The sequence below is a fragment of the Pipra filicauda genome, unplaced genomic scaffold (assembly GCF_003945595.2).
Source record: "Pipra filicauda isolate LSUMZ 115617 unplaced genomic scaffold, ASM394559v2 scaffold614_size217257_pilon, whole genome shotgun sequence".
NCBI classification, from domain to species: Eukaryota; Metazoa; Chordata; class Aves; order Passeriformes; family Pipridae; genus Pipra; species Pipra filicauda.
Window position 1 is genome coordinate 77,413 of NW_024104770.1, and position 22,793 is coordinate 100,205.

The following is a 22,793-nucleotide window of genomic DNA, read 5'->3' on the forward strand; positions in this document are numbered from 1 at the left end:
GGTGCCCCCCCAGCACGGGCAGGACATGGTGTTACCACACGAGTTTATTTAAATAAAACCGAACACAGATGCAGCGTTGCGACCGGAGTGATGGACCAGACAAGCGATGCGACAGGGACACGGCGGCCGGGGCGGGCGGGCGCTGCGAGCCCTCGTGGTCACCCACCCCGGACCCCGGCTCCGAGGGGGCCACGGGCGAGGGGAGAGGGCCACCGCTGTCCCCACCCCATAGCAGGGACAGGCTCCTGCTCTAGGACCCCCGTGGGGGCAGGTGCCCCCCACTGCCACAGCTGCACAGGGCTGGGGTCTCCTCTTCATCTTCCCAGGAACCTGAAGCAACACCTCCCTCCTCCACACCACAGCCTCCCACCCCTGCGGGCTGCCAGGCACACCCACCCTGCCGCGGGGGTCTCAGGGTCCCGTGGGGGTCCTGGCAGGGCAGGCAGCACGTGGCACCCCGGGCCAGCCCCCGAGGACTCGGTGTTCCGTCTCGCTCTCACCACGGGCAGGCGCGACGCCGGGGCGGCCGCGGCACTCGCTCACACCGAGGGGACAACGGAAATAAATATGGGGAGGGGGTGGCGCGGGCTGGGCCCCAGCGTGGGGCCAGAGCCCGGCCCCAGCCCCGGCCCCGGCGCGGCCGCGCTTCTCGCCCGGGGGACGTCGGCTGGTTATGGAGACGGGGGGTTCCCCCCGGAGCTGCCGGAGACCGCGATGGCATGTGACAGTGCAGGGCGAGGCACGGGCTCGGACCTCGAATGTCTATGGTGGGGGGCGGCGCGGGGGGCACGGGCGCGGGCCGGGGCTAGTACTCGTCCTGGTCCTCTGGCGGCTGCTCCTCCAGCTCGTCATCCTCTGGTGGAGCGAAGCCCTCCTGAGGGAGATATGGTGGCCATTGGCACGAGGGTGGCAGAGGTGGGCACACTGACCCCCCCAACATGGCACCAGGGCTTTGTCAAAGCCCAAACCCCCCCAGCACCCGGGGCAGCGAAGGAGGCCGGAAGCGGCCGTGCGGAAGGGGTCCGTCCCCTCCCAGGGATGCCCAGAGAACAGGATGAGGAGACGGGGGTCCCGGGGGTCCTGTGGAGCCCAGTGCTCACCTCCGTGGCGTAGAGGACGCTGACGATGCCGGTGATGATGGGGCTGTTCTCGTTCTCGTGCTCCTGGCAGATGAGCTCGATGTCCCGCAGTTTGCTGAAGTAGAAATCCCGCTCCTTCTCCAGCCCGTCCACTGTCAGCTTCAGGTCCATCAGCTGTGGGAGAGGGACATGGCCGGAGCCTTCAGGGCCTCCCACAACCCTGCGGTGCCCCCCAGCCCCCCGGCAGGGTCGCCCCTACCTGCTGGTTGAGCTCCAGGATCTGCGCGTCGGCCTCGGTGCCGCCGTTGCGGGCGGCGGGCGAGTTTTTCCGAAGGATGCCGCTGGGCACATTGCCGAGGCGGGCTGGGTTTGGGGTGTTCTTGGGGCCGGTGGGGGAAGTTCTCTGGGGGACTTGACAGCACATGGGGACCGGTGGGTTAATGCCGGGGGGGGGCTGTCAGCGGGGACCCTCCCCTGCATCATGCCCAGAGGCAGCAGCGGGCAGCAAGGGCAGGCAGAGCCATGGCTTCAGGCTCTCCTGCTTTCAGCCCCCCTGTCTCTGTTTCCTCTGGCAGATTTCACCCCCAACCACCCCCAGGGGTGCTCGTGGCTTGGCTGGGGTTTGCTGTGCAATTTGGGGGGAGTCCCAGCCCTTGAGATGCTCCCATGTGGCTGGCACAGGGAGCCCCCGATGCCCACAGGAGCTGCACCGTGGTGGCACAGCACAGGAAGACGGCAGCCAAGGGGGGCAAACCACCCCCAGCCCGGGGTGAGCGGGCAGACGGAGGCAGCTGAGCCTGGCCCAGCTCCCTGCTGTCCCCTCCACCTCCCTGCTGTCCCCTCCACCGCCCCGCTGTCCCTGCAGACCCGCCCAGCCCCCCCGTTACAGGCAGGCAGGCAGCAGAGCGGGGTGCAGGCAGGGGTTCGGGGGGACGCCTGGCCGTGGGGTGCAGGGGGCGGGGGCAGCGCTCGCCGGGGGGCCCCAGACATTACCTGCAGTGCCAATGGGTTTCTTGGATTTGTTGTAGATGTGATCACCTGGGTTAGGGGGGGGCGCGACGTCCTGGCCCTGCCGCGCCAGCAGCGGGTTGTACTCCTTCCCGTCGTAGTTGGCGTCGAAGAATTTCTTGAACCACTGGATGAACTCAAAGTTGTCCTGGAACTTGCCCTTCACCAGCCGCTCCACGGCGATGATCTGGGGGCACACGGAGGGACCGGTGGGGCCGTGCCCCCGGTGCAGCCCCCGGCACGGCAGGGACGCCGGCACGGCACGGCACAGCCCCCCGTGGCACAGCCCCCGCCATCCCCATGGACCTACTTTGTCCACTCCCATCTTCTTGAAGGCGGCCTGCAGCACCTTGAAGTTGTGGATGTACTCGTGCTCCAGCTTGGCCTGGAATTTCACCTTCCGCAGGTGCACGCAGCCGGGGAACAGCATGTCCATGAACTGGCAATAGGCAGCCCCTGTGCCGAGCCCACGCCACGGTCAGGGGGGCTGGGGGCACAGAGACACTGCCCCCTCCGTGTCCCCAACCCCCCCGAGCCCACCTGAGCAGAGCTGCTCGATCTTGGTGTAGTTGAGCTGCAGGGAGTCGTTGACCCAGGCCAGCATGTCATGGCGGCTCAGGTTCTCGCTGGTCACCGACGTCGAGTACACATTGACGGCCATGCCCCAGCTGGGAGAGACAGGGGTCACACCGGCACCCCGGGGCAACCCCCCCCCCGGCTGTCCATCCCACACAGGCTCTCACACTGGGGGCACTGGAACCTGGGGCACACATCCCACCCGGGCTCCAGTACTGGGGGATGCTGGGGCCAGGCTGCCATGGGACCTGTGGGACCCCCCCCTTCAGCTGCACCCACAAACAAGGCAGGAGGGGTGTGACAGGGAGGGGTGAGGGTCTCCAGAAGCCCCATGGTGGCCCACTCGGCTGGGTGGACCCCTGCCCTGAGCAAGGGTACCCAGAGGAGCTGGGTCACAGGGTGCCACCGGGAGCAAGACACAGATGTAGTGCAGGATGTTGCTCACGGGCAGGGGATCCCAGGGGACGTGGGCACCACAGAGGGGTCACGGGCACTGCCGAGGGCACTGCCTCTGCACCGGGGGGATGTTGCTGCCCTGTGTGAGGCCACGGGGCTCCCGGGGGCTGCTGCCCATAAGCAGCTTAGGGCCCCCCCTCCGGCCCCCGGTGCTGCCTAATCTGCTGGGGCCAGGATCGGGATTGGGGTCCATTAGAGCAGGGCTTAGAGGGGCAACATCTGCCGGCAGGCATGGCCACAGGCCCGCGCCCAGATGGTGGGGGGCTCTGGGACCCCCTGTCCATGGCCCCAGCACTGCACAGCAAGGGGAGCCCCACCAAAGAGTGGCGGGCACCGAGCCCCCATCCCACTGCCCCCCACAAAATGCTTTAGCTCAGGGACCGATCGAGGGTCCCAGTCCTGCTGCCCCTCCCCGGGGCCGAGGGTCCCCGTGCCCCTCTCCCCCCCCCGCGCAGCAGCGGTGGCAGCGGCGGTGTTAATCCTCTTCCCTCCCTGGCCAGGGGGGCTGCGGGGCCCGGGCCAGCTGCCAGGCGGGGGCTTGGGGGGGGCGATCCCCATCACCCCCCCTCCCGCTGCCACGGCCCGGGGGGGCGAGGGGGGGCACTGCCACCGCACGGCTGCGCCCTGGGGGGCTGGGGGTGCATCGGCGGGGGGCCGTGGGGCGCTGCCACCTCCCCGGTGCCCGTCTGGGGAGGAACAGGTGCCGGTGGCCGCAGCCCCCCCACGCTCGGGCTCAGCACCGCGGTGACTCAGCACCGGCGATGCCGCACGGCCGCGGCCGTGGCCGCTTGAACCCCACGGGCAGCTGAGCCGACCGCCCCCCGCCGCGGCCGGGACCCCCGGCCCGCTCCGCCGTTCCACCGCACGCAGCCGGGGGCGGGTATCGGTATTTTTAGCCGCCGCCGCAGCCTCTGGAACCGCGGTCCCCGCGCCGCCGCCATCCCCGGCACGGCGCGGTGGGCACCGACCGCTCCCGGCACCGGCGAGAGCCCCCCCCGCGCCCGTCCCGCGGCCTCGTGCCAGCGGGGTGCGGGCAGGGGTCCCCGCCAGGCTCTGCCCCTCTCCCCCCTCCCTGGCTCCAGCAGCGGAGCTGAGTCATGCGCGGCGCTGAGCCAGAGCCACGCGCACTGCGGTGCCGCGGCTGCCGGGAACCGCCGCGCCGGGGCTGGGGGCTGCAGAGGGCCGCGTGGGGCAGGGGCTGCCCGCCCACGCCGCCCAGGAGCCGCCGACAAACCCCCGCCATCGCCGGCCCTTCCCCAAATAACCGGAGCTGCCGCCGGCAGAGCTGGACCCACCGCGAGCCGCGGGGCCGCACCGTGCCCCAGCGGAGCGGGGGATGCCCGGCGGGACCCGACACGGCCGCCCACGGCTCTTAGGCCCCCTGCCCGCGTTTGGGACCGGGCAGGGACCCCCTGGGGCCCCAACGGGGACGGGTTTCCCAGCGGGATGAACTGGGGTGCCACGGTGCCAGGCGAGCCCTACGTGTCGCCACCAGCCGCACCCCGACTCCCGCACACGCCGGCACACGTGAGAGCCCGGGGGAGAACCTTGGCCCGCGGGGAGAACCGTGACACGCCGGCAGAACCCTGACCCCTTCGGGGGAACCCCGACCCCGCCAGGCACCGGCGTGTCCTGACCCCGGAGCGGGGACGCGCTGGCCGGGGCACGCGGTGCCACCCAGCCCATCCCCACCCTCCCAAACCTCCCAAACACCTTCCAAGCCCCCGGCGCAGCGCCGAGCACGCCCCGGTGTAATGACAGGGCAGCCAGGGCCTGCGGCACCCTCCGACCCGCTGCCGCCCCGACGCCGGGTGATGGACGCGCCCAGGGCCGGGAGCCTCCGGCCCGGCCGGTTTGCCGCCGGCTGGTGCCAAAAAACTAATGAAAATAAGAACTGAGCCCCGATTCCCGGCAGGCTGTGGGGAGAGGGACTGTTGCCGGGCGCCCGGCCAGGCGGGGGACGCTTACCGCTGCATTTTAATTGTCCGGCCCCGAGCTGATAATCACGGCCCCGGGCTGTGTCCGTGCCCGTCCCGCGGCGCTGCCGGGGCGCACGCAGAGGTCGTCCGGGCCCGGTCCCACGGCGCAGCCCCCGGGCCGCTCTGCCCAAACAAACGGGAGCAGAGTGAGGCCGGACGCGTGTGCTAACGCCGGGGCGGCCGTGCCACCGCGGCGGCCGAGGGCGGCACCGACAGCGGGCACCGAGAGCCGGGCGGTGCGTCGGTGCCGGCCCGGCAGCACCGCGGTGCCGGGGCGAACTGGGATGCTGCGACTGGCGGGTTCTATTTTGGGAGCCGTCCCGGTGGCTTCTCAAGTGACAAACACGCGAGGGGGGTGGCAGACAGCCCGGTGGGGGCTGAGCGCCGTGCGGAGCCGCCGCGGGGCTGCCGGGGATCTGGCAGCGGGCACGGTGGCCCGGGTGCCATCAGGGGTGGCCACTCGCCGCTGTCCCCCCCCAGGGGTCCCCCCAGTGCCACTTCCCCCCACTCCGAGCGGAGCATCCCCGCTCCCCAGCCTGCGCTGCGGTGGGCACAGGTGGGTTTGCCGGGCCCGGGCAGCCCCCAGCCCCGCACCAGCTCCATCCCCAGCCCCGCACCGGCTCCATCCCCAGCCCCGCACCGGCTCCATCCCCAGCACCCTTCCCTGTCTCCCGGCGGCAGTGCCCGTCCCGACGAGGCGAACCGGCCGCTCACGCACCGGGAGCTGTCGGCTCCCGACGGCGATGCCTGCGCGGTGCCGGCGCCCGGAACGCGGGGTGGGTGCCCGGCCGAGCAAATCCCCCCGCCCCGCTCGGCTCCCGCTAACCTAAATAACTCGGTACGGCGGCGGGAGCATGTGCAGAGAGGAGCCCTCCCCCCCGCTCCTGAAATATTAATGCCGAGCGCCGCGGGATGAGCCGAGCCGGGAGAGCCGGGGCGGGCGGGGGACACGCTCCCGCTCCCGCCCGGGACACTCTGCCCGTGCCACGCCGCCGGGCAGCGCTGTCCCCACCGTGTCCCCACAGCGTGACGGGACGGACAGTGAGGGCTCACGACACCCCCGGGACCCCGATCACACCGGGGGAGGTTTTGGGGCGGCGTTGGGGGCCGGGTCTGTGCGCTCCGACCGCGGGGGGGGACCCGCTCGGGAAGGTCCGGGCGGGAGATGGGGTTGGCTGTCCCCGGGACGGCGGGGGAGCACAGGGAAGGGGCCCGGCCCCATCCCGACACGCACGCGCCAGTGACACCACAACCGCACCGGTGACAATCCGTCCCGGTGACACCGCGGCCGTGCCGGTGACACTGCCGCCATGAGTCCGAGCACCGGGAGCGCGTCACGCTCGGTGGGTCACGGTGACAGCCGCCTGCCGCCCGGGACCGCCACGGCAGCATCCCGGGAGCGTCACCCACATCAGCACCGGCGGGACGGCACCGGCGGCACCGGCACTGCCCGACCGGCGGCGGCCCGGGCCCCGCAGGAGCCCCCAGACCGGGGATCCCCGGGTGACGCCCAGGCCCCGCTGATGCCCGGGACCGGCGGCGATGCCCGGGCCGGTGCTGCGCGGTGCCGGGACCACAGCTCCCGGCCTGCCGGTGCCGTACGGGACCGCGCCGTACCGGGGCCGCATCGTGCCGTGCCCGCGGCCCCGCGGGAGCCGCAGCCGGGCCGCAGGAACGGCCGTCGCTGAGTCAGGCCCGGCCCCGCCGCCACCGGCCCCGCGGGACCATCCGGCCCCGCCGCTCAGCCCCGGCCCCGTTCCCGGCCCGGTCGCGGCCGCTCCATCCCCGGCGGCACCGGACAGACCCCCAAAACCACTCGCGGCCGTTTCATCCCCGGAGGCCCCGCGGCCCCCCGGCCTCGCCTCTCAGGCCGTGTTCTCGGCCCGGCCCCGCCGCTCCATTCCCGGAGGCCCCGCGGCCCCCCCGGCCGGCGCCGGCGGCCGGTGCGGGGATGCGGGCGATGGCGACGGCGCTGCCCGGTCCCTCCCTGGCCCCTGGATGGTCCCGCCGCACTCACCGCTCGGCCGCGGCCGCCGCCGCTCCGCTCCCCCCGTTTCGCTGCCGCCGCTCCGGGACCGGGACCGGGACCGGGCCAGGACCGCTCGGACCCACCGCGCCTGCGCCGTCCCCCCGGCGGGCGGGGCCGGCCTTTGGACCCCGCCCATGCTGCCATGGCAACTGACGTGACCACGCCCTCTTCGACTAAGGCAACGGGCGTGGCCACGCCCCCTCCCCACCATGGAAACCATCGTGCCCTCCCCTCCCTGTCGCCATGGCAACGGGTCTGGCCACGCCCCCGTCAGCCTTGTTTCCCACACAGCGCCCCCTGGCGGCGGGCGGAGCCCCCTGCACCGCCGGGGCACACCGGGACCCACCGGAACCCTCCCGGACCCCCCGCGACCCTCCTGGACCCCCCGGAACCCCCCGGGCACTCCTGGAACCCTCTCGAACCCCCCAGGACCCCTCTGCAACCTCCCCAGGACCTCCTCGGGCTCCTCCAAAACTCCCCTCGGGACCCCCAAGCACTCCCGGGACACCGCCGGGACCACTCTAGGACTTCCCTAGAGACCCTCCGAGAGCCCCTCGTGCAGCCTTGTGACCTCTCTGGGAGCCCCCGAGCCCTCTCTGGACCTTAGAGAGCCTCAAACTATGCCGGGACAGGTGGGACCCCTCCTGTAGCCCGAGGCTCCCCCCACCTTGTGACACACCTGAGACCACAGAGCCCCCCCGACACCGCAAGCCCCCTGCATCCCCCCGTCTGTGCCTGTGCATCCGAGCAGAGGATGTACATGTGGTGGCAGGGCCAGCCCCGTGTCCCCATAGTGTCCCCCTCTGTCACCACGTCCCCAGCTGTGTCCTCATGTCCCCACACATTCCATGCCCCCCTGTGTCCCCACATCTCCATGCATGTCCCTAGGTGTGCCCTTGTGTCCCCATATAACCCCATGTCCCCCTGTGTCCCCACGTGTGTCCCCTCTGTGTCCCCATGTCCCCACGTGTGTCCCCCCTGTGTCCCCATGTCCCCACGAATGCCCCCCCCGTCCCCTCTGTGTCCCTATGTCAGGGCTCTTTCTGCTCCCAGTACCTTCCTGGGCACCACTTGTCCCCAGAGCCACGGTCATGGGGTCCCTAATCCTGTCCCCCATCCAGATCCCCCACCCTGGATCCCCCCCGGGCCCCCCAGACCCCCAAGCAGGCACAGGCCGGGCGCTGTGAACGGTCTTTAATGAGCAAACAACGGACGGCAGGTTCCTAAATTGGCCGTGTGGGACCACCCAGGGGGACACAGGACCCCCCACCAGGCACCCACCGGCCCCCAAACACCTACAGGGACCTACAGGGGGAGGGCACAGGGTGGTGGGGGGTGGGGAGTGGGGCCAGGGCACCCCCAATAGCACCAGGGGGGACGGGAACCCCTCGGGGGGGGCCACACGCACCCGGACCCCCATCAGCACCGGGGGCAGCGCTGGGGGCTCGGTGGGCGAGAGGGGCCCCAGCACAGCCTGGAACAGGTGTCAGAGGGGTGGGGACACGTGTGCAGGTGTGCTGAGGGGTTCACCTGCGCACACGCGTGTGCAAACACGCCTGGAGCGTGAGGGGTGACACAGGCGTGTGCTGGGGACACCTCGCTGGGCCCGGGCAGGGGTGACACGGGGGGACACGCGTGTGCACGCCTGTGCCAGGGCAGCTCGCTGGCCCCGTGCTCGGGCAGGGGTGTGTGTGACACCGCTCACTGCCGGGGGGGGCACGGAGAGGGGCAGGAACGGGGGGTGCGGGGATGGGGAGGTGCAGGGCTGGGGAAGGGGGGACAGGGATAGAGGGGAGGGTGAGAGGGGGCAGGAATGGGGCTGCAGGAGTGCAGGTGAGGGTCGGGCGTGGGGGAAAGGGATGGGAATGGGGGGCTGGGGTGTGGTGGGGGGTCAGGGATGGATGGTGGTGCAGGGATGGAGGTGGAGACAGGAGGACAGTGACGGGCACTGCGGTTAAGGGCGGTGATGGGGGTTAGGGATAGGGACTTGGTGATGGAGGACGGGCAGGAATGGGGTTCAGGGACGGTGATGGGGGTCAGGGATGGGGTCAGGCCAGGGGCAGGAAGGGGGGGGTCCCTGCGTCTCCCCTACGCTAGTGACACAAACCACTTCAGAGTATTTCCACGTGATGCACAAACAAGTCAAAAATTCACTGATCCAAACCCAACGTGCAAACAGAAAAGGGCCGGGGGGGCACCCGCTGCCCCCGGCCCTCCGCGGCCCCCGCGCACGGCCCCGCCGCCGGCACGGCCCCGCCGGCAGCACGGGGGCCAGGCAGGGCCCCCCGGCGAGGGGAGCCCCGCCCGAGCCGGGTCCGGGGGGCGCTGGGGGCGGCGCCCGGTCCTCAGTTGGGGGACAGGTCCCCGGCTCTACCAGATGCCGCTCGACCGGCCCCCGGGGGGAGCGAGAATCCGGGCCGAGGCTCGTTTTGGAACGTGGTCATCGATCTGAGAACCTGCCGGGCACACGGACGGACGGCGGGCGTCAGGGTGGGGGCAGCGGGGGCACGGTCCTGCAGAACCCCTCAGCCCAGCACCACCGGCAGTGGGGACAGCAGGGGCTCCGTGTCCCCCCGGCACTGCAGGGACAGGGGATGCTCCGTGTCCCTCAGCACTGCGGGGACAGGGGATGCTCCGTGTCCCCCCGGCACTGCGGGGACAGGGGATGCTCCGTGTCCCTCAGCACTGCGGGGACAGGGGATGCTCCGTGCCCTCTTGCTCCCGCCCCGGCTGTGCTGGATGCAGTGGGGGGGCACCGCCCCCGCCTCGTGCAGCCCCTCCATGTGCCAGCACGGACGTTCAGCCCCCAAGTCCCATGTCCTGCCTCGGGGGGCTGGAGCAGCTCCAGTGCCACTGGAGCATTGTCCAGGCACAGCGTGGGGAGCCGGGGCTGCCCGAGCACAGGACGCAGCTCCATCCTGCCTGGCACAGACCCCCAGACTGGCACAGACCCCCCCAGCCACTCCCCTGACCACCCCAGACCCCCGGCCAGTGCAGCCACACAACGGACAGTGCACAGAGGGAGGGAGGGGTGAGGGCTGAGGGGCTGCAGGTCCAGGGAAGGGGGCAACTCTGCTCTGCCACGGCTCCCTGCCCGGGAGAAGGGGGGCTGCACCCTGTGGGGGGGTGTGATGGGAGTGATGGGGACACCCTGAGGTGGCAGTAGGGACACCTTGGGGAGGGGGGTGACAGGACAGCCTGGGAGAAGGATGGCAGGACACCCTGGGGTGACAGTGGGAACACCCCGGGGGGGGGCGATGGGGACGCTCGGGGGTGGCAAGTGCCCGGCCAGTGCCGGACACTGCCGGATGTGGGGCTGCCGGTGAGCCCGGGGGGGCCCGAGGCCGAGGGGGCCCAAGGCCGGGGGGCCGGGCCCCTCGCTGCGGCCCTGCTCTTACCGGAGAGGCTGAAGCTGGACTCGTGGAGGTCCCTCATGCCCCCGTGTCGCGTGGCCGGCCGGGTGGGCGTATCGGCCAGGGGCGTCCCCGTCTCTTTTTTCCCAGCATGCACAACCACGGCCACGTCCCCCAGGTACGGGGTGCGATCCACACCCCGCAGCTTCAAAGTCTGCCGGGAGCGAGAGAGAGAGCGGAGAGAGCGTCAGCACCCACCGGGGGGGGCTGCGGCCGGGGCCGGGGGGGCCCGCGGTGCCGGCGGGATGAGGGGTGCCAGGGCCCTACAGCGGGGTGCGGATCGGCCGGTCGGGGAGACGGAAAGGGCTGGGGCATGCTGGGGCTGGGGAGGGGGCTGTGGTGTGGGGAGGGGGCTGCGGCTGGGGAGGAGGTTGAGGCATGGGGAGGGGGCTGCGGCTGGGGAGGGGGCACTCGGCGGGGTGCTGGGCAGGCTGAGGGGCTCCTGGTGCAGAGCAGCAGGACCGGGGGCTGGGGGAGGTGGGTGACCCTGGCAGAGCAGCCCCTCGCCTGTCCCCCCAGCAATGCCAAGCCATGCCAAGCCAAGCCATGCCACGCCAAGCCAAGCCCATGCGATACTCTGTGCCCTCCCCGCAGCCACACAGCTCCAGCCAGGCACTCCGGTGCTGGCCACCAGCTCCTTGTGACAGCGCCAGGTCCCCCCTCACAGCACCAGCACCGCCCCAGTCCCCCAGCACAGCCCCTACAGCCACGGCTCTGGGGCACAGGGTGGGCCCTGGTGCTGGGGGCTGCCAGATCTCCCGGGTGTCACGGCCGGGCAGCCCCGGCCAGGCGTGTCTGGTGCACGTGGTGCCACCGTGAGCCGTGGGGCTGCCTTGGGGGCACTCGGCAAAGGGCAGAGAGCCGGGACAGAGGGCTGGGGGGCCCTGACATTCAGCCTTGGGATGACCACGAGCCACACATGTGTTGGGACAACTGTCCCCTTGCAGTGCCAACATGCCAGCAAGGACCCAGGGAAGGGTCCTCCATCGCACACCCCCTGAGCCAGGCACGCTGTGCTCTTGTCACCTGCCCCAGCGTGGCACGGCACTGTGGTGGCACAGACCCTTCTTCCACACTGCTGGGACCACTGTGGCCACCGGCCCCTTGTCCCATCCAGCACCCCGTGTGGTGCAGCCCTGCCCCACACTGTGGCACCACTCTGGCACCGCTCTGGCACTGCTCTGCCCCGACTCCCCCGTACCTTCTCCCGCTGCACCAGCTTCTTGTAGGCGACGTCCGGGAAGGAGCGGAGGGGGCAGAACTTGCCGGTGCCCTCGGCACACATGAACACGCCGTTCTCGTAGACCACGCGCCCGCGGCTGATGGTGACCAGGGGCACCCCGTGGCACCGCATGTTCTCGTACAGGTTGATGTCCCCACCCTGCACCTGGGTGCTGGCCGAGATGGTCCTGGGCGGGGGGATGGCACGGTGACGGGAGCTGGTGGCACGGGGAGCCCCTCCCCAGCCCCCTGCCATGGGCTGCACCTACTTGGTGGCCTCGGGGTCCCAGACCACGACGTCGGCGTCGGCCCCGGGGATGATCCGGCCCTTGCGGGGGTACAGGTTGTGGATCTTGGCGGCGTTGGAGCTGGTCACGGCCACGAAGCGGTTCTCATCCATCTTACCCCCCACCTGACACAGGAGGGGGGGTGAGGACGTGCTAAGCTGTGTCCCATCCTATCCCTACAAGCCCCCACGGCACCCTAGAGGTGCTGCTGGGGCTGGGACCCTCGCCAGGACCCACTGGGGTGGCACTGGGGAGCACCTCAGCCACCAGCAAACACCCCACGGGACGTCCCACCCCAGCAGAGCCCCCCGGGCCAGCCCCGTGCCAGGGCCTGGCAGTGCCGTACCACGCCGCGCTCCCAGATGATGTTCATGCGGTCCTGCACCCCGCTGACACCGTGGGGGATCTTGGTGAAGTCCTCCTTGCCCATGGCCTTCTGCTTGGTGCTGAAGGGCCGGTGGTCCGAGGCCACGATGTTCAGCGTGTCGCTGCGGGGGGACAGGGCAGGGTGGGGGACGGCACCCCTGGGGCTGCTCGGGGCGCCCAGGGAGCCCAGAGCCCAGGGAATGGGGCACCTACACCACGGGGTGCCTGGAGACCTGGGCACCTGAGGGGCAGGGTGCCCAGGGAATGGGGTACCCATGCAGGGAGTGCCCGGGGGGCAGGGTGCCCAGGGAATGGGGCATCTGTGCACGAGGATCCCCAAAGGAATGGGACACCCGTGCAAATGGGGTCCCCAGGGAGCTCAGTGCCCAGGGAATGAGGTATCCAGGAAATGGGGCACTCATGCCATGGGGTGCCTGGAGAGCAAGGTGTCCAGGGAATGGGGCACCCAGGGAGTGGGGACCCTGGGGAGTGGGATATCTGGGGAGTGAGGTGCCCAGGAAGCTCAGTGCCTGGGGAGGAGGGTGCCCAGGGTGGGGCCCGGGAGGGGCACCCACACCCCAGGAGCTCAGCGAGTGCTTGGGAAGTGCAGCACCCACAGAGCACGTCCCCAGGGGCACACAGGTCCAGGGAGGGAGGCAGAGAGGGCTCGGTGCCCGGGACACGGGGTGCCCGAAGGATGGGGTGCCTGGAGGGCACAGCACCAAGGGAGCAGGGCAATGGGGCGATGGCACAGCCAGGCAGCCTGGCACCCGGGAGCAGGACACTGGGGGGTGTGCCGGACACCAGAAAGCCACCACGAAGCGTGGCTGGTGGGGGGGGCAGAGTCTGGCAGTGTCTGGGTGGGGCCTCACTTGGCGAGCAGGCTCATGAGGTAGGCGGAGGTGTTGGTGTCGAGGCGCAGCGGCGGCACGGTGACGTAGGCGGCGGCGTGGAACCAGTCCTGGTGGTAGTAGTGCAGCCCGGTGAGCGTGGCGTGCGCCGTGGTCGTCTCCGCGTACACCACCTTCCCTGCCGGGGCGGAGGCACAGGCGTGTGCGAGGGCACGTGTGCGAGGGCACGTGTGTGTGTGCACTGGCCATGCCCAGACCCCCATGCACCCGTCAGGCCACGAGCCCTGTGACCATGTGTGTGCTCACTTGTGTGTCCCAGGGGTGCTCACACGTGTGTCCACGTGTGTACTCACGCGTGTGTCCCGGGGGTGCTCACGTGTGTGTCCCGGGGTGCTCACACCTGTGTCCCAGGGGTGCTCACACCTGTGTCCCGGGGTGCTCACACCTGTGTCCCGTGGGTGCTCACACCTGTGTGTCCACGTGTGTACTCACGTGTGTGTCCTGAGTGTGCTCACACATGTGTGTCCACGTGTGTACTCATGTGTGTGTCCCATGGGTGCTCACACACGTGTGTCCACGTGTGTACTCACGTGTGTGTCCCATGGGTGCTCACACACGTGTGTCCACGTGTGTACTCACGTGTGTGTCCTGAGGGTGCTCACACATGTGTGTCCACGTGTGTACTCACGTGTGTGTCCTGAGGGTGCTCACATGTGTGTCCCCTGGGTGCCCGGTGGCTGCGGTTCCAGGTGTGGAACACACCTGTGCGAGGGCACGGCCCCACAGGCACACACGTGTTCCCGTGCCCACGTGTCTGTTCCCTCCCGTGTCTCCGGGTGCCCGTGTGTCTCTGCGTGTCCACAGCTCTACCATCCACGTCCACGTTCCTCCAAGCCCCCAACCTCCCCGGTGCCCACACGTGTCCCGTGTCTGTGGGTGTTTCTGTGCCCGCACAGGTGCTCCTTGCCCACACGGTCTCCGCCCGTGTCCCCTACCTTGCATCTTGGCAGCAGCGATGACGTCCCCTGCAGACATGCTGGAGACGTTCACCAGGTACACCGGGCAGTGGGTCTGTGGAGAGCGGGTCAGTGGCACCGTCCCTGTGGCACCCTGGCTCCATGGGGACCCCCCCACGGAACTGAGATGCCCACTCTCAGCCCACCCCACGCTCAGGACCACTCACCCTGTTGGCGATGGTGATGACACGGTGCGTGGCCTCGGCTTCCAGCTGCGGAGAGAGCCAGCAGTGACACGTGTGGCATGGCACAGTGGCACCCAAGGGTGGGTGGGGGACACAGTGATGGGTGGGATGTCCCAGAGCGTCCCAGCCATGACCCGTGCCACCGCCGCGGTGACGCGGTGACACCAGACATCACCCACCTCTTCGGGCCGGCTGATCTCAATGCCCTCCGGTCCCGTGATGCCCAGATCCAGCGCTTCCTTGGCTCCCTGAGGGATTTGGGGGGTCAGGGTGGGGGTTCTGCTGCCCCAGGCTGGGGGCCTATCGCACCCCCCGTCCCCCTGCGCTCACCTCAGCCACCAGCTCTCCGTTCTCGGCGTGGACGCGGGCGATGGCGCCGAAGTCGCGGCAGGCGCGCAGGACCTGGTAGAGCTCGCTGTCCCGCAGCATGTACAGGTCCTTGTAGGTCATGAACATCTGGAAGGAGTTCACCCCCTTCTCCCGCACCAGCGTCTCCATCTCTGCCTTCACCTGTGCCGGGATGGGGAGTTCAGTGTGGACCCGCTCCCCACGCGCCACGAGGGGCCCCATCGCAGGGCAGGGACAGGCACACCCCCCGGGGACACGGGATGGGGGATTTGTGGGTGATTTGGGGAGCGACAGCTGCTGAGGGGCGTGGAGGGGATTTTCTCACACCCCGGGGGGCACTCGCTCCATCCCTCCACTCCCTGCTCTGTCTGGGGGGGTCAGGGCCGGGGTCTCCCCACGGCACAGCCAGGAGCCAGGTCTGATCCCCCTCTGGCAGCTTTGGGGGGATTGCAGGGGCTGAGCGTGCTGTGGGACGTGGTCCAGGCACCAAGCCCCCGCCGCCATCCCCATGGGGGTCATGCTGCAGGCTGGGGTCCCCCCAGACCGGGACCACCATCCCTGGGCACCCTGGTCCTCCCTTTGGAGTAGCACCACCTTCCCTACACGGCGAGGGGCTCAGCCTCGCAGGGACCGACCCCCTGCCCCAGGGGAACCCCTGAGCCCCTGCCCTGCTGAGCCCGGCTCAGGGCAGCTCAAAAGGCAGCCTGGGGGCTCAGCCCACCTCCCAGGCAGCTAATGGGATCAACGGGGCTGGGAATTAGTCCCAGCAGCTGCTCCCGGGCTCCCGGAGCCGTGCCGGACTCACCTTGGGCGCCCACCAGGTGATGCCCATGTGCAGGGCGTAGTCACAGCACACCTTGGGGTCGGCCAGGCTGCGGCACTTCTCGTAGGCGTCCAGCAGCGACGTCTCCTTGTCGGGCAGGACGTGGCCGATGATCATTGTCGTGCCCCCCACCAGCGCTGCCTGCGGGGCACAGGGACCGCGGTGGGGGGGCAGGATTCACCCCCCCGCTGCCGGCACCGATCCTGCCTGGCCATGAGCCAGGGGAGCCCTCAGATGCCAGGCTGGGGTGGCCACAATTGAGAATGGCATTGCCCACAGGCAGGGAACACATTTGGGTGGCCACATTTGGGAACGGCATTGCCCACAGGCAGGGAACACATTTGGGTGGCCACATTTGGGAACGGCATTGCCCACAGGTAGGTGGGGGCCCTGGGTGCAGGCAGGGCCCCTCCACGTGTCCTTGGCCCTGCCTGCAGCTGCCCATTTGCAGCAGCACATCTGGGCACACAGCACATCTGGAGAGCCCCATCCTGTCACCGCTGGGGCACCCACTGTCCCAGCTGCACAACCCGCTGGATTTGGGGGGCCCAGCAGCCCCCGGCACAGAGCCCTGTGTGGGGTGGGGCCGCAGGGAGCCCCCCCTCTGCAGCGTGGGCGGCAGGGCAGGCGCTGTGGCACCGCCGGTGTCCCCGGCTCACCCAGCCCCGCTAATCCCCAAAGCTCCTTTGCCCATCGCCCTCACGGGAGGTGCCGGCGCGGTGCCACGAGGCGGGTGATGGCGATGGGAAGCAGGCCTGGCATGGGGTGCCTGTGGGCACTGCACTGTCCCCTGTCCCCCAGGGACTCCATCACTGAGCCCCCTGCCCAGGGACACCGGACACCCTGGGGACAGGCACGGCCAGCGCCGGCCTGGCACAATGGCTGCTCTGTGCAGGCACTGGGGACAGCGGGACAAGCTGCAGGGACAATCCTGTGCTGGCCCCTCGACACCCCCAGGCAGCGGCACCCGGTACATGGTGCCACCAACCCAGGGAGGGCAGAGGGTCCCCGAGCTGGCACAGGGTGCCACGGCTCCAGAGTGGGAGGAGAGCGCTCACAGGAAGGGGACATGATGGATGGGGACATGGGGACAGGCGGTGCCACACCACAGCACTGCTCTGGAGCTGACGCTGCCGGGGATGCCCGCGCTGCTGGGGCAGAGAGCTGCACCCCACCACACCACCAGTGCCCCGGGGAGCCCCCCCAGAGCGGGGGGCAGACCACCACAGCAGGGGCTCAGGGTGAGGGGTACCTTGGTGCCGTGGTAGAAGTCATCGACACAGGTGGCATTCATGAAGGTCTGGTGGAAGTGGGTGCTGGTGTCGATGCCGCCCGGGATGACGAGCTTGCCGGTGGCGTCGATGACCTTGGCACCGCCGGGGATCATCAGCTCGCGCCCCACTTGCTGGATGATGCCGTTCTCGATGTAGACGTCGGCCTCGAGCGTGCAGTCGTCGTTCACCACCTTCCCCCCCTTGATGAGGATCCGCATGGTGGCCGCGTTGGCCATCATGGTGCTGTGGGGCAGGGGCGGTGCCGGGGTGACCACCGGGAGCTCCCATGGCTGGGGGGGGTCACCCCGTTGCCCACCCCTGCCGGAGATGCCCCGGTGCAGGGCTCAGGCTGCACATCCTCCATGGGCCGTGTCAATGGATTATCCCGGGAAATCCGCTGAGAGGAGGGGCCCTGGCACTGAGCCGGGGGCTGCCACCCCACTGAGCCCCCTGCTCTGGTGACACTAGTCTGCACCCTGGCCAGTGCTACCCCTCCCGTGGTCCCTGCACCCAGAGCAGGGCTGCTGGACCCCATCCCTGCCCATCTCCCATTGCCCCCCCAATTCCCCCCAGCTGCTGGTGCCACGCGTGCTGAGGGGACACTGCTTGGTGTCCCCATGAGGTGGCAGCACTCATGCCTGGGGCAGGTTGCCTGCCTTGTCTCTGTGGGTGACTGGGACTGGCACAGAGAGCACTAGGACTGGCACCACCCGAGGGGGTCTCTGCCCACAGTGCCAGATCTGCTGGAGACCCCCGCGCTGCCCCAGCACTGCCTGAGCCCCCGGCAGTGAGGGGCGTCCCCAGACACGATCCATAAGTCATTTGGTGAAGGTCAAACACCATCGACCTGTTGGAGCAGGGACAGCACGTGCCAGCTGTGCCCACTCGGGGGGCATGAGGTGGGCTGGGACCCCACCAGAACCCCCAACCCAGAGACCCCACTGCAGGAAGCCCCAGGGACCCCTCCACCAGACAAAGGCCAGGGAACCCATGTGTGCAGTGTGGCACAGCCCGGTGTTGCTGGCACGATGCTGGCACCAAGCAGCCCTGTGGCAACAACCCCCGATGCCCACCCAACCTCTGTGTCCCCAGACCCCTGGACGGGCACACCAGAGCCAGCACTGAGCCACGGGGCAGAGGGTGCTGCTGGTGGGGGCACAGACCTTGTGGCGATCGGTGCCCCCACGGCCCCGCTGCTGCTCCAGTGGGTGCTGGGACCCAGGCACAGCTCTAAAGGGACAGTCCTGAGCTGTGCTGGCCCTTCCCAGTGCCCATCCCAACAGCTGCAGGGCAGCAAATGGCTTCCCAGGCCCCGGAGCTGGCGGGAGCCGTGGTGTCGTGGGGCTGGGTCAGGCTTTGCCAGCAGCTGGGCATTGCCAGAGCCACGGGCCAGAGCAGCTGCGGGGGGCGAGTGGCCGTGCCCACCAGGGACCACCACCATGCTGGGGGGCACCAGGAGCCCCTCCTGGGCCAGCTCCTGCCCTGGGGCCGTGCGGTGGCAGTGCCAGCCCTGCCGTGGGTGAGCCCGGTGCCAGCCAGCGCCTCATCCCGCTGCCCTTGCTCCAGAACAGGGAAGCAGGAGCAGCTGCCGGGGTCCTGCAGGCAGCCCCCCTCGGGAATGTCACTGGCATGCACAGCTGTGTCACTGCTGAGGGACCCTCCCTAAGCACCGAGGCGGGCTGGCAGTGACCTCGTGCAGCATGCCAGGTCACTGTGGCACGCTGGGCACTTGTCACCCCAGCCCAGTTGGTCCCACGCCCACATCTGCCCCCAGCTCTACCTCAAGTACCGAGGCAAGCCACCGCCCCACGTGAGGGCTGTGCTGGGGGGCACCCAGACCCACAGCACCACTGCCAGGGATGAGGGGAATGAGGGGGATGACGGGCACAAGGAGGATGAGGGGATCAGCCCCAGCCAGAGACCCTCCGAGTCCCTTGTCAGCCAGGGTGGGCCAAGACACCAGGGCTGAGACCCACTTCGGTGGGGTGGGACCAGAGGGGACGAGCTGGTGCCCAGAGTGCCACCACAGTGCCCACCACCCCCACGACACCCGGGGACGCCAGGGCAGGGCTGGGGCAGGCAGGAGGATACAGGAGGGTGGTGCGGGGGGGAGATGGTGCAGCACAGAGGGGGCGCGGGGGGAGGTGTCACGTCGCACCCCGAGATGAAAGCAGGTTGTGGTGACGGACGGATCTGGAGCACGGAGCGTGCGGGGAGCAGCCAGTGCTGCCGCAGCACCCACCGCCCTGAGACCCCCGGCACGGGGGGATGGGGCACAGGGGGGCTGCCGGCGGTGGGGGAAGGGGTGAGCATGGCAGAGCATGGCACAGAGGGGGCAGGGCATTGCTGGGGGCACAGGCGTGGGCTGGCCACCGTGCACAGACAAGGGCTGGCAGCTCCACACGCTGCCTGTAGCCTTGGCCACCGTGGAGCCACCCACGCCACTGCCACTGCTGTCCCCACACTGCCCTCATTCCACTGTGCCAGGCCCCTTTCCCACCCCCTCCTCAGGGACCCTTGACCACCCCCTGGACCGCCGCAGGAGAGCCCTGCTGTCCCTGTGCCATCAGTTCCCAGTCCCCGGGCCCAGCCCCAACTGCCCACTGAGGCCTCTCTGGCACAGCAGCGTCCCCAGCTCACACCAGTGCCCCCATCACCCCCAGTGCCCCTCAGCTCACCCCCAGCGCTCACACCGGTGCCCCCAGCTCACACCAAGCATCCCCGGAGGCTCTGCCCCTCCGTGCCCCAGCCCGTGCCGAAGTGCCAGCGTGGCACCAGCCCCGGTGACACCGGGGCCATCGCCCGCGCCCCGGCCAGCCGCTGCAGCGTGGCGGCACAGCCAGCATCGGCCGGCGGTGGCCGAGCTGGCGCGGTGGCCGGAGGTTTCCTGCCAGACAACAAACAGGCTCCCGCGCTGGGCAGAAACGCAGCGTCAGCGCCGGGGGGGCCACCACCATCCCGGGGACCCCCGCCCACCCCGCGCCGCAGCCCCCCGGCTCGGCCACCTCGGCAGGCGGCGGCCGCGGCGCCGCTCCCGGCACACAAAGCGGCGCGGCCGTTCGGGGGGCTCGCAGCCCCCCCAGCCCCGCCGGCTGCCGCGGGGACAGCTGTGACCCCGGCAGGACAAAGGGACCCCGGCCCGGCGGGGGCTGCCGGGGGCACCTGTTGGGGCCGGGGCGGCTGCCGGGCCCGGCCTTTGTGCCGGGGCTGCCGCATTGTGCGGCGCGGCGGGGCCGGGGGGCCCTCGCCGCCCCCCGCTTTTGTCTGCGCCGCCGAGCCCCCGGTACCCGCCCTGCCCGCGCCCACCCTGCCGGCGGGTGCCCCGACGGGACCCCGCTTTGTCAGGGCTGGGCTCGGCGACCGTCCCTCCGGTGACACCGACCCGCGACTACCGGCCGGAGGCGGTGGTGGGGTGGGCATCGCCCCCCGCCGGGAAATGTCCCGCGGGGGGTTCGCCACGGCCCCCCAGCCTTGCCCCTGCCCAGGACGGTGCCGGGGTCCCACCGACCGCCCCCCCGGCCAGGACGAGCTGCGGTGCCACCGAGCCACCGCCCCGGGAGGGAGCGGGAGAGCCGCGGAGGCCGCGATGGGCGGGCGGAGGGCCAGGGATGCTCCACCAGAGGCAGAGCGCGGGATGCTGCCGGCGGGAGGCCGGTCCTCGTCTCCGCGGGCACCTTGGCACGGCCCGGCCAGGCACGGGAGCGGCGCGGCCACGCCCGAACGAGCGAGGGGCGTTGCGGCGGGTCTCGGTGCGGGCTCCGGGCACCGCAGAGGGTCCCAGCCCCGCTCCCCGGTCCCCGTTCCTCCCCGGCGCTGCCCCCCGGGTCATTGCGGCAGGAGGCCGGGGCAGCGGGCACCGAGCCGGAGGTGCTGCCAGCCGGGGGAACCTGGCCGGGGGTCCCCGGCGGAGAGCGGGGCCGTCCCGCGGTGCGGGGCGCCGGGCTGGGCGCAGCCCCGGTGCGGGCCGGGCCCGGGCGAGGCGCGGGGCGGTGCTGCTGCGGCGGGTCCCGGTGCGGGGTCCGGGGGACGCGGGGGGTCCCAGTGTGAGGTCCGGGGGGCGCGGGGGGGTCTCGGCCCCGCTGGCCCGCGGCGGCCCCGCAGACAAAGCCCGGGGCCGCCCAGCACAAAGGATGCTCCGAGCCGGGGCGGGGCCGCCCGGGAGCCCCGGCGGAACAATGGGCCGGGCCCGGCGGGACCCCCGCCACCCCCCGCCCGCCGCGCCCCCGCCGCCCCGCGGTCCCCGCTCCGCCGCGCCCCGCGCACCTGCTGCTCCGCTCCCGGTCGCGACACGGCGCCGACGAGGGAGCCTTGCCCGCTCGGGGCGGAGCAGCCGTCCCCGGCGCCACACCCCACCGAGGCGAGCCCCTCGCGCTGTCGCGACACCATCGCCCTGTCGCGACAGGTGACTCGCCATCGGCGGGCGGCGGCCACACACAACCTTTCTGCCCCGCGATACCCCGGCCAGGGGTGCCGCGATACTGCCCTCCGTCCTCGCCTACAGCAACACACGCGCATGTCGAGATACACGCACCTGTCGCGATCGTCCCGCCCGCCGCGGTAACGAGTCAGGTCCCGCCGGTGCGGGAAGCCCCGCACCCATCCCGGCCCGGCCCCCCGGCCCCGCCCGGCCCCGCGGTACCTCCCGCTCCCGGTGCCGCTCCCGGTGCCGCTCCCGGTGCCGCTCCGGCCGCGATCGCCGCTCACCCCAACCTGCGCCGCGGGGGCGGGGCCTCGCCCCCCTCGGCCAATCGCGGCTCTCTCTGGCCGGCGGGGGCGGGGCCGAGCCCCCAGCAGGGTGGGCTGCGCGCGGCATGACTGACAGGCGGAGGGGGCGTGGCTCGATCCCGCGGCCCCGCCCCCCGCTCCCCGCACGCGCCGTTGCCGTGGTGACGGAGCGCGCGGGGCGACCCCGGTGACCCCCCCCGGGAGCCCCCCGGGAGCCCCCCGGGACCCCACACGGCCCCTGCCCACAGCCCATCGCCCCCGGAGCGACCTCCCCCAGGGCATCGCCCCGGAGCCCCCCATGGCACCCGGTGGCCCCCCCATAGTCCCCTGAACAGCCCCCCATAGTAGCCCACGGCAACCCCCACCACAGATCCCTCCTATGGCACCTAACGGTCCCCCATGGCCCCTCGACATCCCCAGAGCATCACATCGCTCCCCGTGGCCCCCCCCCGACATCCCCATGTGCCCCTCCCAGCACAGCCCAGTAACACCCAGGGGTTCCCAGTGCAGCCTTCACAGCCCAGTTGTACCCAACACAGTCCAGTAACACCCAGTAGTGCCCAGCACAGCCTGGCAGACCCCTCAGCACTCAGCACAGCCCAGCTACAGCCAGTGATGACCAGTAACATCCAGGATTTCCCACTAGCACCCAGCAGTGCCCAGCACAGCCCATCTCGGCAGCCTCGGGCTCCCCATGCTGGGGACGGGACACAGGACACGCTGGTGCTGTTCCCACCCTGTCCCCTGTGAGCAGCCCCAGGGACTGGTGGCACCGGGCACGTGGTGTGCTGGATGTGGCCCTTGGCACCCGTGGGGTCGGAGCTGGTGCAGCGCTGGGGACACGAGGCTGAGGGACCTGCTGCCCCATCCCAATCCCTGTCCCACCCCATCCCTGCTGTGCCACCCTGTCCTCGGGCACTGCCCAGCTCTGCCAGGTCCTGTCCCCTGAGCACTTTGGTGGCTCCTGGGCTGGGCTGTCTCCCCTGAATTAGAGGGCACTGGGCACACACGTTCAGCTCTCGTCTGCCAGGAACCCCGGGCCCTTCCCACAGAGCTGCCCCAGCCCGTGGCACTGCCAGGGGCTCTTCCTACCTTGGGGCAGGATGTGAAATTTGTCCTTGTCAGGTCCCTGCTGGTTCCTTCTCCAGCCAGGCTCC

General features: G+C 70.9%; 2 protein-coding genes across 5 annotated transcripts; both read right to left on the reverse strand.

Moving 5' to 3' along the window:
* Positions 1–26: 26 nt before the first annotated feature.
* On the reverse strand, positions 27–7,201 carry MAPRE3 (microtubule associated protein RP/EB family member 3). Of its 3 annotated transcripts, XM_027749448.2 has the most exons (8): positions 5,817–5,905; positions 5,088–5,221; positions 2,628–2,755; positions 2,398–2,543; positions 2,073–2,274; positions 1,339–1,490; positions 1,101–1,253; positions 27–874 (listed from the first exon to the last, which is right to left on the reverse strand). In XM_027749448.2, the coding sequence occupies exons 2-8, from the start codon at positions 5,093–5,095 to the stop codon at positions 806–808; spliced, it is 858 nt and encodes a 285-aa protein (XP_027605249.1). In that variant the 5' UTR covers positions 5,096–5,221; positions 5,817–5,905; the 3' UTR covers positions 27–805. The 3 variants fall into 3 exon arrangements, with proteins under 3 accessions (XP_027605249.1, XP_027605251.1, XP_027605250.2); XM_027749450.2 differs by lacking the exons at positions 5,088–5,221; positions 5,817–5,905 and adding an exon at positions 7,116–7,201; XM_027749449.2 differs by lacking the exons at positions 5,088–5,221; positions 5,817–5,905 and having other exon boundaries at positions 2,118–2,274.
* A 1,104-nt stretch (positions 7,202–8,305) lies between these two features.
* On the reverse strand, positions 8,306–21,608 carry DPYSL5 (dihydropyrimidinase like 5). Of its 2 annotated transcripts, XM_027749476.2 has the most exons (13): positions 21,551–21,608; positions 16,890–17,154; positions 15,620–15,778; positions 14,797–14,976; positions 14,646–14,714; positions 14,449–14,493; positions 14,261–14,336; positions 13,287–13,443; positions 12,395–12,536; positions 12,031–12,173; positions 11,742–11,949; positions 10,526–10,694; positions 8,306–9,583 (listed from the first exon to the last, which is right to left on the reverse strand). In XM_027749476.2, the coding sequence occupies exons 2-13, from the start codon at positions 17,148–17,150 to the stop codon at positions 9,498–9,500; spliced, it is 1,695 nt and encodes a 564-aa protein (XP_027605277.1). In that variant the 5' UTR covers positions 17,151–17,154; positions 21,551–21,608; the 3' UTR covers positions 8,306–9,497. The 2 variants fall into 2 exon arrangements, with proteins under 2 accessions (XP_027605277.1, XP_027605280.1); XM_027749479.2 differs by lacking the exon at positions 10,526–10,694 and having other exon boundaries at positions 21,551–21,590.
* Between the last annotated feature and the right edge of the window lie 1,185 nt (positions 21,609–22,793).

What these genes read in the sequence shown, in the direction of transcription:
- MAPRE3 (XM_027749448.2), bottom strand. An exon ending in AGAAGATGGGAGTGGACAAA is followed by an intron (nt 2,275 to 2,397) that starts GTAGGTCCATGG and finishes GTGTGCCCCCAG; the next exon opens with ATCATCGCCGTGGAGCGGCT. An exon ending in GAAACCCATTGGCACTGCAG is followed by an intron (nt 1,491 to 2,072) that starts GTAATGTCTGGG and finishes TGTGCTGTCAAG; the next exon opens with TCCCCCAGAGAACTTCCCCC.
- DPYSL5 (XM_027749476.2), bottom strand. Translation starts at nt 17,150, where the DNA reads ATGATGGCCAACGCGGCCACCATGCGGATCCTCATCAAGGGGGGGAAG. An exon ending in CGCTGCTGCCAAGATGCAAG is followed by an intron (nt 13,444 to 14,260) that starts GTAGGGGACACG and finishes CCGCCCCGGCAG; the next exon opens with GGAAGGTGGTGTACGCGGAG. An exon ending in CTCATGAGCCTGCTCGCCAA is followed by an intron (nt 12,537 to 13,286) that starts GTGAGGCCCCAC and finishes GTCCCCCCGCAG; the next exon opens with CGACACGCTGAACATCGTGG.